The 12,998-nt window shown below is 39.5% G+C and overlaps 1 protein-coding gene across 9 annotated transcripts; it reads left to right on the forward strand.

Annotated features, from left to right (window-relative positions):
* Nucleotides 1–1,369: 1,369 nt before the first annotated feature.
* Nucleotides 1,370–12,637, forward strand: LOC140118061 (single-stranded DNA cytosine deaminase-like). Of its 9 annotated transcripts, XM_072135456.1 has the most exons (5): nucleotides 1,883–1,966; nucleotides 4,057–4,184; nucleotides 4,961–5,532; nucleotides 6,301–6,343; nucleotides 12,303–12,637. In XM_072135456.1, the coding sequence occupies exons 2-5, from the start codon at nucleotides 4,130–4,132 to the stop codon at nucleotides 12,488–12,490; spliced, it is 858 nt and encodes a 285-aa protein (XP_071991557.1). In that variant the 5' UTR covers nucleotides 1,883–1,966; nucleotides 4,057–4,129; the 3' UTR covers nucleotides 12,491–12,637. The 9 variants fall into 9 exon arrangements, with proteins under 9 accessions (XP_071991561.1, XP_071991562.1, XP_071991555.1 ...); XM_072135460.1 differs by lacking the exon at nucleotides 4,057–4,184 and having other exon boundaries at nucleotides 1,370–1,966; nucleotides 5,438–5,532; XM_072135461.1 differs by lacking the exon at nucleotides 4,057–4,184 and having other exon boundaries at nucleotides 1,376–1,966; nucleotides 5,438–5,514.
* The last annotated feature ends 361 nt before the right edge of the window (nucleotides 12,638–12,998 follow it).

A 12,998-nucleotide genomic window follows, 5' to 3' on the forward strand; every position in this document is an offset into this window, starting at 1 on the left:
ATTCAGTACATACAGCATATACACACGCATACGGGAAATACACACACACATTCAGTATATAGAGCATATACATACATACCATATACACAGCATATACAAAAACATGTGCACATATATATGCTTATATACAGTAAATATGTGCGTCTATAAATACAGTAGATGCATATGTACACATATACACAGTATATACATATGTACACAGTACATACACAGTATATACATATATACACAGTAGGTGCATATATACACAATATACACACATATACATTTATACACAGTATATGCATATATACAATAATACACAGTATATAAATATATACACAATATATAAATATATACACAATATATACATAGATATACACATATACAAAGTATATACATATATACACAGTATATACACAGTAGATGCATATATACACAGTATATACACATATACATAGTATATAGACAGCATATACTCGGCTGTGGCTTCAGGCGGGTGTTCTGGTGGGTAGGTGGGTGGTCGCATGGGTACTTGTTCGTCCGGGGGGTTCGGACGGGGGCCTGATCGGCCGGGGGGGGGGGCACACACTCTGGGGGAGTCGGGTGGGTGCCTGTTCTGCATCGCGGGGGGCCTTTGCTTGTTTGGCTTGGGGGGGGGGGTCGAGCGGGCGCTTGTTCGTCCGCGCGTGCGGGGGGCGGGATTGTTCGGGCGGGTGCTTGTACGGGCGGGTCCTTAACCCTACGGGCCCCGTAGCAACCACTACGGCTGCTACGGCGGTTGTTACGCCACTGTCCTCTTTACTTCTTCAATAATTAATACATCCATTCTTTTTTCTCACTCTGAAATCCCGTTGGTGCTTTTTGAAGCTTCCAATTATATAATAATGCTTCCCTTGCCATAAAAAGACATTTCACAGTGTACAACACCCATCCAGTTGTTCCTAAAATTCCTATCTATTTAAGTTATGGATTTTTAAACAGGACCTGTCATTCATATAGAAGCCACTAGGAGCTTATTACTAAAGTAAGCAGCTCCTAGTGCTACAACAGATGTAACAGTGTTATCAGAGTGTTATCTGAGGTTTCCGATAATGCTAGCAGACACTGGTGCGGTGTACACTAGAAATGCCAGACTGCGCTGTAAGGGGGGCAGGATTAGGGGAGGTGACTTCTGCATGAAGCTCGGCAGTCACAGAATTGGGAGGGCGGTCTGGGAGAGAAGTAGAGCCTCGGACCTCGCCCTCATGAATACGCCCGAACATCTGCGTAACACTGCTATATCTGTTGTAACACTAGGAGCTGCTTACTTTAGTAAGCAGCTCCTAGTGCCTTTTAATGGGTGACAGGTCCTCTTTAAAAGGGGATCAAAAACAGAAATGCAAAAATGAAAAATGACATCCCTAAATTGGAAATATTCAATTTGCCAATACATTGTTTAAAATAAATATAACTTAATAACTAGACTTGAAATTGAAATCCTGTAAAGCTAGATGAAACTCAGCACAGAATATTACCATTGTTGATTGATTATTTGTTTAAGAGTAATTTTTGCCACAATCATTTTGGTTCATCACTAAACTGTTGTGGTACTACGAATCACAGCTCATTCTGTCATCATAACACATATTATATAACTAATTATATCACAGGGAACAAAAAAAGAAACAACATGACACTCATGACACTCAGAACATATTCTGGCTATTGTATAATGCATGAAGGTTAAAAGATGCACTTTCTTTAGGTTTTAATTTGTAATAAGGAACCTGAATAACTTCCCTGAAATTCGCTGTTATATTCTGTATTTACCATGATTATTTTTTTTAAAAAACATAAAAATGTCAAGTAGAATTTCTTGAAGTACAGCAAAGAGTTAAATTTCTTTCACTTTCATTTCCACCTCTTTATGTACGCATGTCTAAAAATGTGGGTGTAAACCTAACTGTACTCCTCGGCACAAGGGACTGCTGGTCGCATAAACAAGGTAAAGACGTGTTATTTTTGCTGTTTAGAAGTCACATTTGGCTGAGACAATTTGAAATAGAAACTGCATAAATAATCAGGCATCTTAACTTGCTTTTAACCCCTCGACAGCAATATGAAAAATGAATGATGTAGTACTCAGAAAGAGCATGATACTAGAATGCCATAAGATAGACTTTTAAAATGGATAAAAGGGGAAATAAAGATAAAACTGATTGGCCCAATACCTGCATTACCCTCTGGGCGAACTTTTTGTCAAAAATTGATCTATATAAATTTATGCATGTTTATATTACAGAGACTTAATATACCAATGCTACAATCTTCGCTCTTAACCTGGATTATGTATAAAATAATGCTTCCACATATACAGTACCACACATTTATGAATTACTAAATTAATACATTCTTTGCTAGGTGTCCCTTTAATATAGGGAGTTTCCATGTGCTTGGTCCATGGAAACAGACCAGTGTGCTGATTTGATCCCACGTACTAAGCTCAGCACATATATCTCTATGATGCAAGGAATCTTTGCATCATTTCCATGGAATAAGCACTTATTTTTATTAGTAAGGAATTTTCTTACACTCCCCAATAGCAAAACTAAAAAAATCACATTATACCCCTAAATTAATATCTAGGGTGGGTTAGTATTTACTTGAGAAAATATTACATGGTGCTGAAACATTTATGGAAAAAGCCTTCCAATTTTCCTTCTAGGCCTTGCCATGTGTTCAGGCTGCAAATTAGATCCATTTAGTGGGTTATTTAACATAGAAGAGATATATTTATAAAGTAGTTTCTTTACTTTTGTGCTCTATAAACAACACATGTGAAAAAATGTAAATTATTATGGCAGATATTCTTTAACCCCTTAACAAGCAAATTACTTTAGGGAACATCATGGTGAGCTTGTACTTAACACATCATGACATTCCCCAACATCATAGATCAGTGATGGCGAACCTTTTAGAGGCCGAGTGCCCAAACTACAACAAAGACCCACTTATTTATCGCAAAGAGCCAACACAGAAATTTAATTTGTGATTTATACTCTCTGCTCTGTCACAGTTTTCATTGATACCAGCACCTGAGGACACCAATAAAGCAGAAAATAGTCCCAGGTAGAGCTGTCACTTTAAAATACCTCTGTGCACAGCAAGTCCTGGGCTGTCTGGGACTGCAGGAAGATACCTGGAGTCATCTCTGGTGATGGCCTCAGTGCCCACAGAAAGGGCTCTGAGTGCCACCTCTGGTACCAGTGCCATAGGTTAGCCATCACTGTCATAGATAGTAGCAGAGTCCATGCGATCTTTGAAGAGGGCCGGACAGGCAGGCCTCTGGACAAACAACTGGGATTGCAATAGTTGAGATCCCAGCTGTTTAACCTTTTTGATGTCATGGTGAAACATGACCACAGTGCCTAAAGGGCTAACCAACCTCCCCACTTGATGATGGGCACCCCCATGTTAAATACAGTGGTGGTGATTGTCTGCATGGCAACCCTGGGGTCCAGTGAAGGTATCAGTATATTAATTTGAACACGGGATCAGATGATCACTTGTTGAAGTCCCAGAGGTTTTTTCAAACATAAATAAAAGTCCCCTAAATTCCCCATTTAATATAAAAATCCCAAAACCACATAAAAAGTGAAAATCACCATATAAACCACACATATTAGGCATCGTCACATCCATAACCACCCGTACGATAAGTAAAATCATTACTGAACCCATATGGTGAACGCCTTTAAAAATAAATTTAAAAAGACAGCAAAATTATAATTATGATTTTTGAGCATCCAACCAGACAAAAAAATACCATAAAAAGTGATCAAAAAGTCACATTTACCCCATCGTAATACCCCCAAGAAAGCTCATCCCATAAAAAAGGCCCTAAAACAGCTCAATAAAGAAAAACGTTATGCCTCTTTGAAGACAAAACCAAGGAATTTTTCTCTCCAAATCAGTTTTTATTCTGAAGAACTAGTCAAAAATCAAAAGATATATAAATGGGATATTGCTGTAATCCTACTGACCCATAGATCTATGCTTTTTGGTGTATAAAATACCATTGTATTCTGCTCACAGATATAGGGCACATTTACTTACCCGTCCGAGTCGTGATGCCCAATCCACGTAGATCGTGCGCCTGAAATCCTGCATGTGTCGCTCCCCACTCAGGTCTGACGGAGTTCACCTTCTTCTTCCCGGTGTATGTAAGTGCATGTCTTGTGACACAATTTAAAAGGTAAATACCAGTCTTAGTCCGAATCAGTCTTATTGTACCACGGCCTGCCCCCCCCCCCAGATTTGTGTCACATGAAAGCCGATGCGCCAAAATCCAATCGAGTGTGACACAAACCCCTTTCAGATGCGGCACAAATTGGAAATCAACAAAAGTGCGGTCCACGGACCCTTAGTAAATGAGCCCCATAGTGTCACTATATTCCTTGAGGGGTCTAGTTTTCAAAATGCTTTTTCTTCTTTAAATCTAAAGATTTAGGGACGAAAGAAATTTTTTGGAAAATGATTTTCACTTCTGTGGTGTTGGACCTGTTCTGTGTATTTCTGTGGGCCCCTAAAGTAGTGTACAGTCACATGTGGGGGTGTTTTCTCATTTTATCCTGCATGAACGTGAAAATTTTAGGGCTAAGTAATAATTTTATTGTCAAAATGTAAAAATTCCAAATCGAACCTCCATTTTGTTCTAATTCTTGTGAGATGCTTAAAGGGTTAACAAACTTACCAAAGGCTGTTTTGAATAGTTTGAGGGGTTTAAGTTTCTTTGTCAAAGCTATTTAATTTCATTGAAAATACAAATATGTGGCTTCATCACCAAGTTCCAAAGGGCCTACTGGAGGCTTCAATTTTTTTCTGGAATGAGTCCCACATTCAATCAGTGATGTGCAGCACAAATTCAAAATAAAGTATGCAGCTCATAAAAAAATGTATTGTGAATGTATAATTTTGTTAACAATGAATATTTTTTCAGTTTCATTAGACATGACGATGTTCATCAAAAAACTTTTATCAGAAGAGGAATTTCATGATAACTTCAATACTGTTGATTTTGTGAAAAAAACTTTAGTGTGCTTCAGCCTTGAGGACAAGAAACCACTATGGAGGCTATGGGGTTATGCATACAACAATCCAGGAGTTGAGCATGCAGAGATTATTGTTTTAAGGGAACTTTCCAAATTTTTGGGATCAAATCCTATGAAAAAAGACTCTCAGTATAAGGTCACATTGTATGCCACCTACAGTCCCTGTCTCAATTGTTGTGAGGAAATATGGAAATTTCTCCAAAAAGAAAAAGTAATCATGAATTTGAATATTTCCAAATTCTATAATTTTTATGATTATGACAATAAAATCAGTTTAAAAATTCTGAGAAAAAAAGGAGTGGAAATTAAAACGATGACTCTGGAAGATTACAAAGCATGTTTTTATCTGTTTGTGCATCCAAAAGAAATATTCCAACCCTGTGAAGAATTAGACGCTCAATGTGAAAGAAATGAAATTGACCTGGATGATCTCTGGAATGAGGTAGTGATCTGCATGTGTGTGAGTACAGAACAACAGCAAATCAATGACTAATGTAAACATAAAAAGTGCACACTATGAATTGTTTGAAAAATCCTAAATTACCCACCGAAAAACAAATTAGGGTCTGGAATGGGAAATCTTACAAAGAAAACATTGTTTTACATATCAGACATTCAAATAAATATAATAGAATTGGCAGCTGAGTTAATATAATGCACTATTTTATTTACTGGGGAAACATGATAATAGTCCTGGGCAGAATAATTATCAGCTGTCAGGCTATTACAAAAATAAAGAATAGACAGTTTTAACCCCTTCATGACTGAGGTTCATCGGTGCCGTTGTCAATTGTTGATGTTTTTGCTATGCACTTTTTTAAATGGTGATATCTTTGTGAAAGATTTACATATCATAACAATATTTACTTTGTTTTTTCATGACATGTGGGACTTTAACTTTGTGTTTCTAGGTGCCAAGTTTCCGGAGATATAGCCGTTTAAAGTTAGCCACTGTAATGACGTTTATAAAAGTCCTTTCTGCATGGTGCATGTGCAAATACGATGTATATAGCCATATGGCAGTCGTGAAGGGGTCACCGCTGTCTAATCTTACTTTGCACCGTCTTATTTTGATAAATCTGACCCTTGGATATCAATAGGGCTAATAGAATTGGTATGTCCTGGTGAGATGATCCCATTTTGAACAGAATTCATTAATAATGTAATTTATAAATCAAGCATTCTCTTCAGAAACATCCAAAACAAACCCAATTCTTTTAATTTTTAGGAAATTGAAGATGATATTTTCAGAAGAAAGAGACAGAACTCAGGTAAGTTTAACACATAGCATACAGATTATCTCCTAAACGGATGTAAAGATGTCACGGTGCTCCTGCAACCCATTGAAAACGCAATCGAAAGTCACAAAAAATGACACCACACACAGCTCCGTACACCAAAGTTATTACCGCCAGAAGATGGCAAGATGAAGAATTTTTTTTTTTGTACAGGTCTCAATTTTTGTAATTGTATGAAAACATTATAAAACCTATAAAAAATTGGGAATCCCCGTAATCGTACTAACCCAAATAATGAAGTAGACATGTCATTTGGGGTGCAAAGTGAAAGCCGTAAAATCCAAGTCCACGAGAATATGGGCTGAACACGTTTTTTCACAATTTTGACTGCATTTGGAATGTTTTTCCCGCTTCCCAGTATACAGCATAGAATATGAAATACCATCACTATGAAGTACAATTTGTTACGCAGAAAACAAGCCCTCGCACAGCTCTTTACATGGAAAATAAAAAAAAGTTAAACAGATTTCTCAATAAAAGAGTTCTAAATTCTGCAAAACAAGTCAACCATTAAATGCTATATATGGGGTATCGCTCTAATTGTGGTGACCCATAGAATAAAGATAACATATTATTTTAATGGTATGGTGAACAGCCTGAAAAATAAAGCTAAAAAAAACCCTAAAGCAGAATTAATGATTTTCTTATTCCCACCAAGAAGATTTAATAAAATCTCATCAATTAGCTATTTAAAACCGCTAAATGATGTACCGTATATACTCGAGTATAAACCGAGACCCCCAATTTTATCACAAAAACTGGAAAAACCTATTGACTCGAGTATAAGCCGAGGGTGGGAAATGCATTGGTCACAGCCCCACCCCCCAGTATATAGCCAGCAAGCCCCCAGTAGTATACAGCCAGTCCATTTTGCCTCCTGTAGTATACAGCCAGCCCTGCCTGCCCCCAGTAGTATACAGCCAGCCCAGCCTGCCCCCATGTAGTATACAGCCAGCCCATTCTGCACCCCAAGTATACAGCCAGCCCTGCCTGCCCCCAGTAGTATACAGCCAGCCCAGCCTGCCCCCATGTAGTATACAGCCAGCCCATTCTGCACCCCAAGTATACAGTCAGCCCAGCCTGTCCCCAGTAGTATACAGTCAGCCCAGCCTGCCCCCATGTAGTATACAGCCAGCCCATTCTGCCCCCAGTAGTATACAACCAGCCCAGCATGCCCCCAGTAGTATACAGCCTGCCTAGCCTGCCCCCATGTAGCATACAGCCAGCCCAGCCTGTCCCCAGTTGTATACAGCCAGCCCAGCCTGCCCCCAGTTGTATACAGCCAGCACAGCCTGCCCCCCAGTTGTATACAGCCAGCCCATTCTGCACCCTAAGTATACAGCTAGCCCAGCCTGCCCCCTAAGTATACAGCCAGCCCCCAGTGGTATACAGTCAGCCCAGTCTGCCCCAGTAGTATACAGAGAGTCCATTCTGCCCCCAGTAGTATACAGCAAGCCCAGCCTGCCCCCCAGTAGTATACAGCCAGCCCAGCCTTCCCCCATGTAGTATACAGCCAGCCCAGCCTGCCTCCATGTAGTATACAGCCAGCCCAGCCTGTCCCCAGTGGTATACAGCCAGCCCAGCCTGCCCCAGTAGTATACAGCCAGCCCATTCTGCCCCCAGTAGTATACAGCCAGCCCAGCCTGCCCCCAGTTGTATACAACCAGCCAATTCTGAACCCTAAGTATACAGCCAGCCCAGCCTGCCCAGTAGTATACAGCCAGCCCAGTCTGCCCCCTAAGTATACAGCCAGCACAGCCAGCCCCCTAAGTATACAGCCAGCCCCCAGTGGTATACAGTGAGCCCAGCCTGCCCTAGTAGTATACAGCCAGCCCATTCTGCCCCCTAAGTATACAGCCAGCCCAGGACTTAAAAAAGTCCGGTGGCCCCGATGTCTGCGCTGCTCCTGTAACAGGCGGCAGGACGCGGCCATGTTATCTGCTGGCAGGCGCATAGTATGATTGCATTTACTTTGCATTTAGTTAACGTGTTGGAAACACAAAAAATGTCAATTCAGGCATTTGAGCGCATTTTTCTGTTACAGGGTGCTCCGTTGGGAATAATAGTTTCTTTACATCTTTAGAGATTGGACATTTTGGGAAGCGGTGATACCTAACATGTTTGGGACATTTGTATGAATTTTATTTCTCATGTTTATCAGTATGAACTAGTAATCATATGATCACATTACTATCATATGAACTAGTGATCATGTGATGACTAGTTCATACCAATGCACTGCAATGACCATGTATTGCAGTGCATTTGAAGTGTCAGCCTATGCATCTACGTGCTGGACCGGGCATGAAGATGCCGATGAAAGACCTATTGAAGGTCCCGGGCTGCCCGGCAGTGAAGGCTGCACCCTCAGATTCCATTTTGGGGTGCCAGGACAGGGGTTCTCTGATCCTGCGGTCACATTGAACGGGTTAGCAGCTGGATCCAGGTTGTCATAAGACGGCTGGGGCACTGCTCTCTCCTTAACGGTGCACTTATTCATATATTTAGACACAGTGACTGTGATAATCTTCTTATATTTGTTATCAAAGGCCTCCTTCCTTAAAATCAATTTTTTACTTTATGTTAATGAGCCAGAAGGGCTCTCTGGGGCATTACCAGAGTCCCTCTGTACTGCAGCACCAGAGGCTGTTTCAATCTTTAACACTCCCCCTGCCTCCCAGCACTACCCTCTGCCTGATGTAATCTAACAGTTTTAGCACGTAGTGGGAGGAGGGAAGTGTTCCTGTACATTGTAACAGCCTATGGAGCTGCAGCATGGAAGGGCTCTGGTAATGCCCCCCCTCCCCCAGAGCCCTACTGGCTGATTAGCATAATTTTAAAAGTTGATTTTAGAAGAATGAGGCATGGATAACAAATATGAGAAGATTATCACATTCACTGTTCCTGTACCTATGAGTAAATTCCCCTGGTTCATCATGCTTCATTTTGATGGTAGATTTGTTTTAATCCATTGAAAGGGGTTATAGGTGAAAATCTATAAATACTAACCAGGAAACAGAACACAAGTCAATGGTCATAGTAAAAAGGGATGCAACTGTTCACACCAGTCAACACCCATATCTTGCATATTATCACCACATTATTTTTGGATACTTCTGCTATAAAATTTTTATTATATAAAACAAACTTGCTGGAGGAGATGTATTAATTGTATACTTTTACTGTGCAGTAAAAGTATTTTAAGTTCCACTACTATAAATACATTCAAGAAAATATATCAAAACATAAACTTATTAGACATATCGCTTTCTTCATAGAAGTCTTTAGACTACTGTACACTACGGTGTATGTCCTTCTAGCTTTTTTCAGATTTATATAGAAAACTGCTTAACCCCTAGGCGCACCAGGACGTTATAGTACGTCCCCGGGGCTAGATGCTTAGCGCACGGGGACGTTCTATAACGTCCTGCTTCTGGCACCGGCTCACGAACGGAGCCGGTACCAGAAGCAGCGGCTGTCAGCTGTCTAGTACAGCTGACAGCCTGCGCTAACACCCGTGATCGGAGCCGGCTCCGATCGCGGGTGTTAACCCCTTACACGCCGCGATCAAACATGACCGCGGCGTGTAAGGGTGTTTGCGCTGTGGATCGGATCCCCCGTGCCGCTTACCGGGGGATCCGATCCACTTCTGGGCAGCTCCGAGGACTGGCATGTGCCCCGGAGCTGCCCGGTCTCCATGGCAGTCAGACCCCTTCCGGGTCTGACTGTAAACTGTCTGAGCATGCGCAAGCTTGCTCAGACAGTTTACACTGCTCTACAATAAAATAGTATTGTAGAGCAGTGTATTGAACTTAAACCAGTGATCAGAGCATCACTGGTTCAAGTTCAAGTATGTATAAGTAAAAATATGCAAAAACACTTAACACTACACATTATAATAAATAAAAAATAAATACATAAAAATATAAGCCCCTAAAATGTCACTTTCCCATAAAAACACTTAATAAAGTATAAAAAACACAAAAAACCCTGCATATTTGGTATTGCCGCGTCCGTAACAATCTGTATAATAAAACAGAATCGTTACTGGACCCGCACGGTACACGCCGTAGAAAAAAACCGCAAAAACGTTACGAAAAAAGATAATTTTTAATTAATACCCTATAAAAAATGCTCTAAAAAGTAATTTAAAAAATGTTATGCACTCCAAAATAAGCCCACTAAAAAGAACAACTCTTCTCGCAAAAAATAAGCCCCTAACCAGATTTGTCAGCCGAAAAATAAAAAAGTTATGCATATGAAAAGATGGTGATGCTAAAATGAACAAGATTTTCTCCAAATTGGTTTTTATTAAGTACAATTGAATAAAATACACAAAACCCCCACATATTTGGTATCCCTGCGTCCGTAACAATCTGCATAATAAAACAGAATCGTTATTAGATCCGCAAAGTGAACCCCGTAAAAAACAAAACAAAAAAAAGCTCCAGAAAAAAGATCATTTTCAATTAATACCCCATAAAAATGCTCTAAAAAGGGATTTAAAAAATGTTATGCACTCTAAAATAAGACCACTAAAAAGAACAATGCTTCTTGCAAAAAATAAGCCCTTAAACAGATTTGTGAGGCGAAAAATAAAAAAGTTATGCATATGAAAGACGGTGATGCTAAAATTAACAACATTTTTGCCAAATTACTTTTTATGCAGTAAAAATGGGAAAAAAATAAAAAATCTATATAAATGAGGTCTTTTTGTAATCGTGGCGACCCATAGAATAAAAATAATATACTATTTTTATGGTATGGTAAACAGCCAAAAAAAAAAAACCATAAAAATCTTCCTGAAAAGTGATGATTTTCATTTCCTCCACCAACAAAGAGTTAATAAAATCTCACCAATTAGCCTATAGATTCCCCCAAATTACGTACCAGAAAAGTGCATCTCATGTGGCAAAAGAAATAAGCCCCTATAGGTCCACATTAAAAAAAAGAAAAAAATTATAGCCTGTACAATGTGACATAGCAAATCTGATCTGGATGGCGCCTCCTTCCCTTCTATGCCCGGCCGTGCGCCCATACAGCAGGTTACCACCACATGTAGAGTATCCGTGTACTCGGGAGAAATTGGGTAACAAACTTTGTGGAGCCTTTATTCATTTAATCCATTGTAAATGTTTAATTTTCCACCCAAAATGGGTGTATTGTGAAAAAATATTACAATTTGCAGACTGCACCTCCATTTTGTTTTAACCCCTATAAAACACGTAAAGCGTTAACAAACTTCTTAAAAGTGGTTTTTCATACGTTGAGGTGTGTAGTTTCCACAATGGGGTAATTTACGAGTCTCACTATTATTTAGGCCTCTCAGTGTCAATTAGAAGTTGAGCAGGTCCATCTAAATACAGGTTTTGGTGATTTTACAAAAAATGTGAAAAATGATACCTAAATTCTGAGCCTCATAACATTCTAGTAAAATATGTGGAATCTTAATAAACCATACCAGCATAAAGCAGACATTTGGGAAATGTAAGTTATGAATTTATTTGGGAGCTATGACTATCTGCATCAAAAGTAGAGAATTTAGAACGTTGAAAATAAAGGATTTTTCCAAATTTTTGCCAAATTTTGTTTTTTTTCATAACTAAACACAAAAGATTTCATCCAAATTTTTAAACTAATTTGAAGTACAATGTGTCACGAGAAAACAATCTCAAAATCCCCTGGATATCTCATAGCGTTCCAAAACTATAACCACTTATAGTGACACAGGTCAGATTTGAAGAATGGGGCCGCGTCCTTAAGGCCAAAAGAGGCTGAGTCCCGTAGGGGTTAACAATGTTTTTTTATCTAACAGTAAACATCTTTGTTGGAATATACAGATAAAGAAACCATTAACATGTTATTTATTATAAGTATGCCAATAATGAGTAACGAACGGGTTAACTTTTAATTTCATGTTTGTTTTTTTAAGCAGAATTGTTTACTTCTGATGGTGATGAGAACAATGCTTTTATTAGACTACAAAATGACACCAAAACACCAGAGAAAGATGAACAGAAGGAACCACAGGCAAAGATCCCAGTGAAGTTGCCCCCAATTAAATATATGGATTGTAAAGAAGGAGTTAAGAGAAAGCTTTCATTTGATGAACCAAACTAATCAACGGCTGAGGTACACCGGTCTCCAGCAGCCGTTCATTAATGATGGAACCTCGATGAACAGCCACATTGCAACCATGATTTGACAAAATACAATCTTTGTGTGTTCCTATTTTTGTATCAATGAACAGAGATTAAAAGAAACTTCAGTGCAACCTAGAGGTCCCAGGTTCATTTGTGTTTGCATCACTTTCTTCAGGCCACAGGGAGTATCAAGTTATCTGCTAACCAAAAATAGTGCATCAATGTTATTCAAATAAAAGAGCTTATTACTGTACCAGTTACAAAGTGCAGGGCACATCAGTATGGCCTTGACACACCTGTCCACACTGTAACACCAACACTAACTGTGACAACTATGGCTGATGCATAGCGATCATACTCAGCATGAATCAACATGCATCAGTGAACAGTACTGACGGCTGCTGGTTTCTCTTCCGTTGTAGATGCTCCTTGGCTCATGTAAGACAATGGGGCAGATTTACTTACCCGGTCCATTCGCGATCCAG

Source organism: Engystomops pustulosus, chromosome 2 (genome assembly GCF_040894005.1).
Source record: "Engystomops pustulosus chromosome 2, aEngPut4.maternal, whole genome shotgun sequence".
NCBI lineage: Eukaryota > Metazoa > Chordata > Amphibia > Anura > Leptodactylidae > Engystomops > Engystomops pustulosus.

What these genes read in the sequence shown, in the direction of transcription:
- LOC140118061 (XM_072135454.1), top strand. Translation starts at nt 1,897, where the DNA reads ATGTCTAAAAATGTGGGTGTAAACCTAACTGTACTCCTCGGCACAAGG. An exon ending in AGGTAGTGATCTGCATGTGT is followed by an intron (nt 5,533 to 6,300) that starts GTGAGTACAGAA and finishes TTTAATTTTTAG; the next exon opens with GAAATTGAAGATGATATTTT. An exon ending in AAGAAAGAGACAGAACTCAG is followed by an intron (nt 6,344 to 12,302) that starts GTAAGTTTAACA and finishes TGTTTTTTTAAG; the next exon opens with CAGAATTGTTTACTTCTGAT.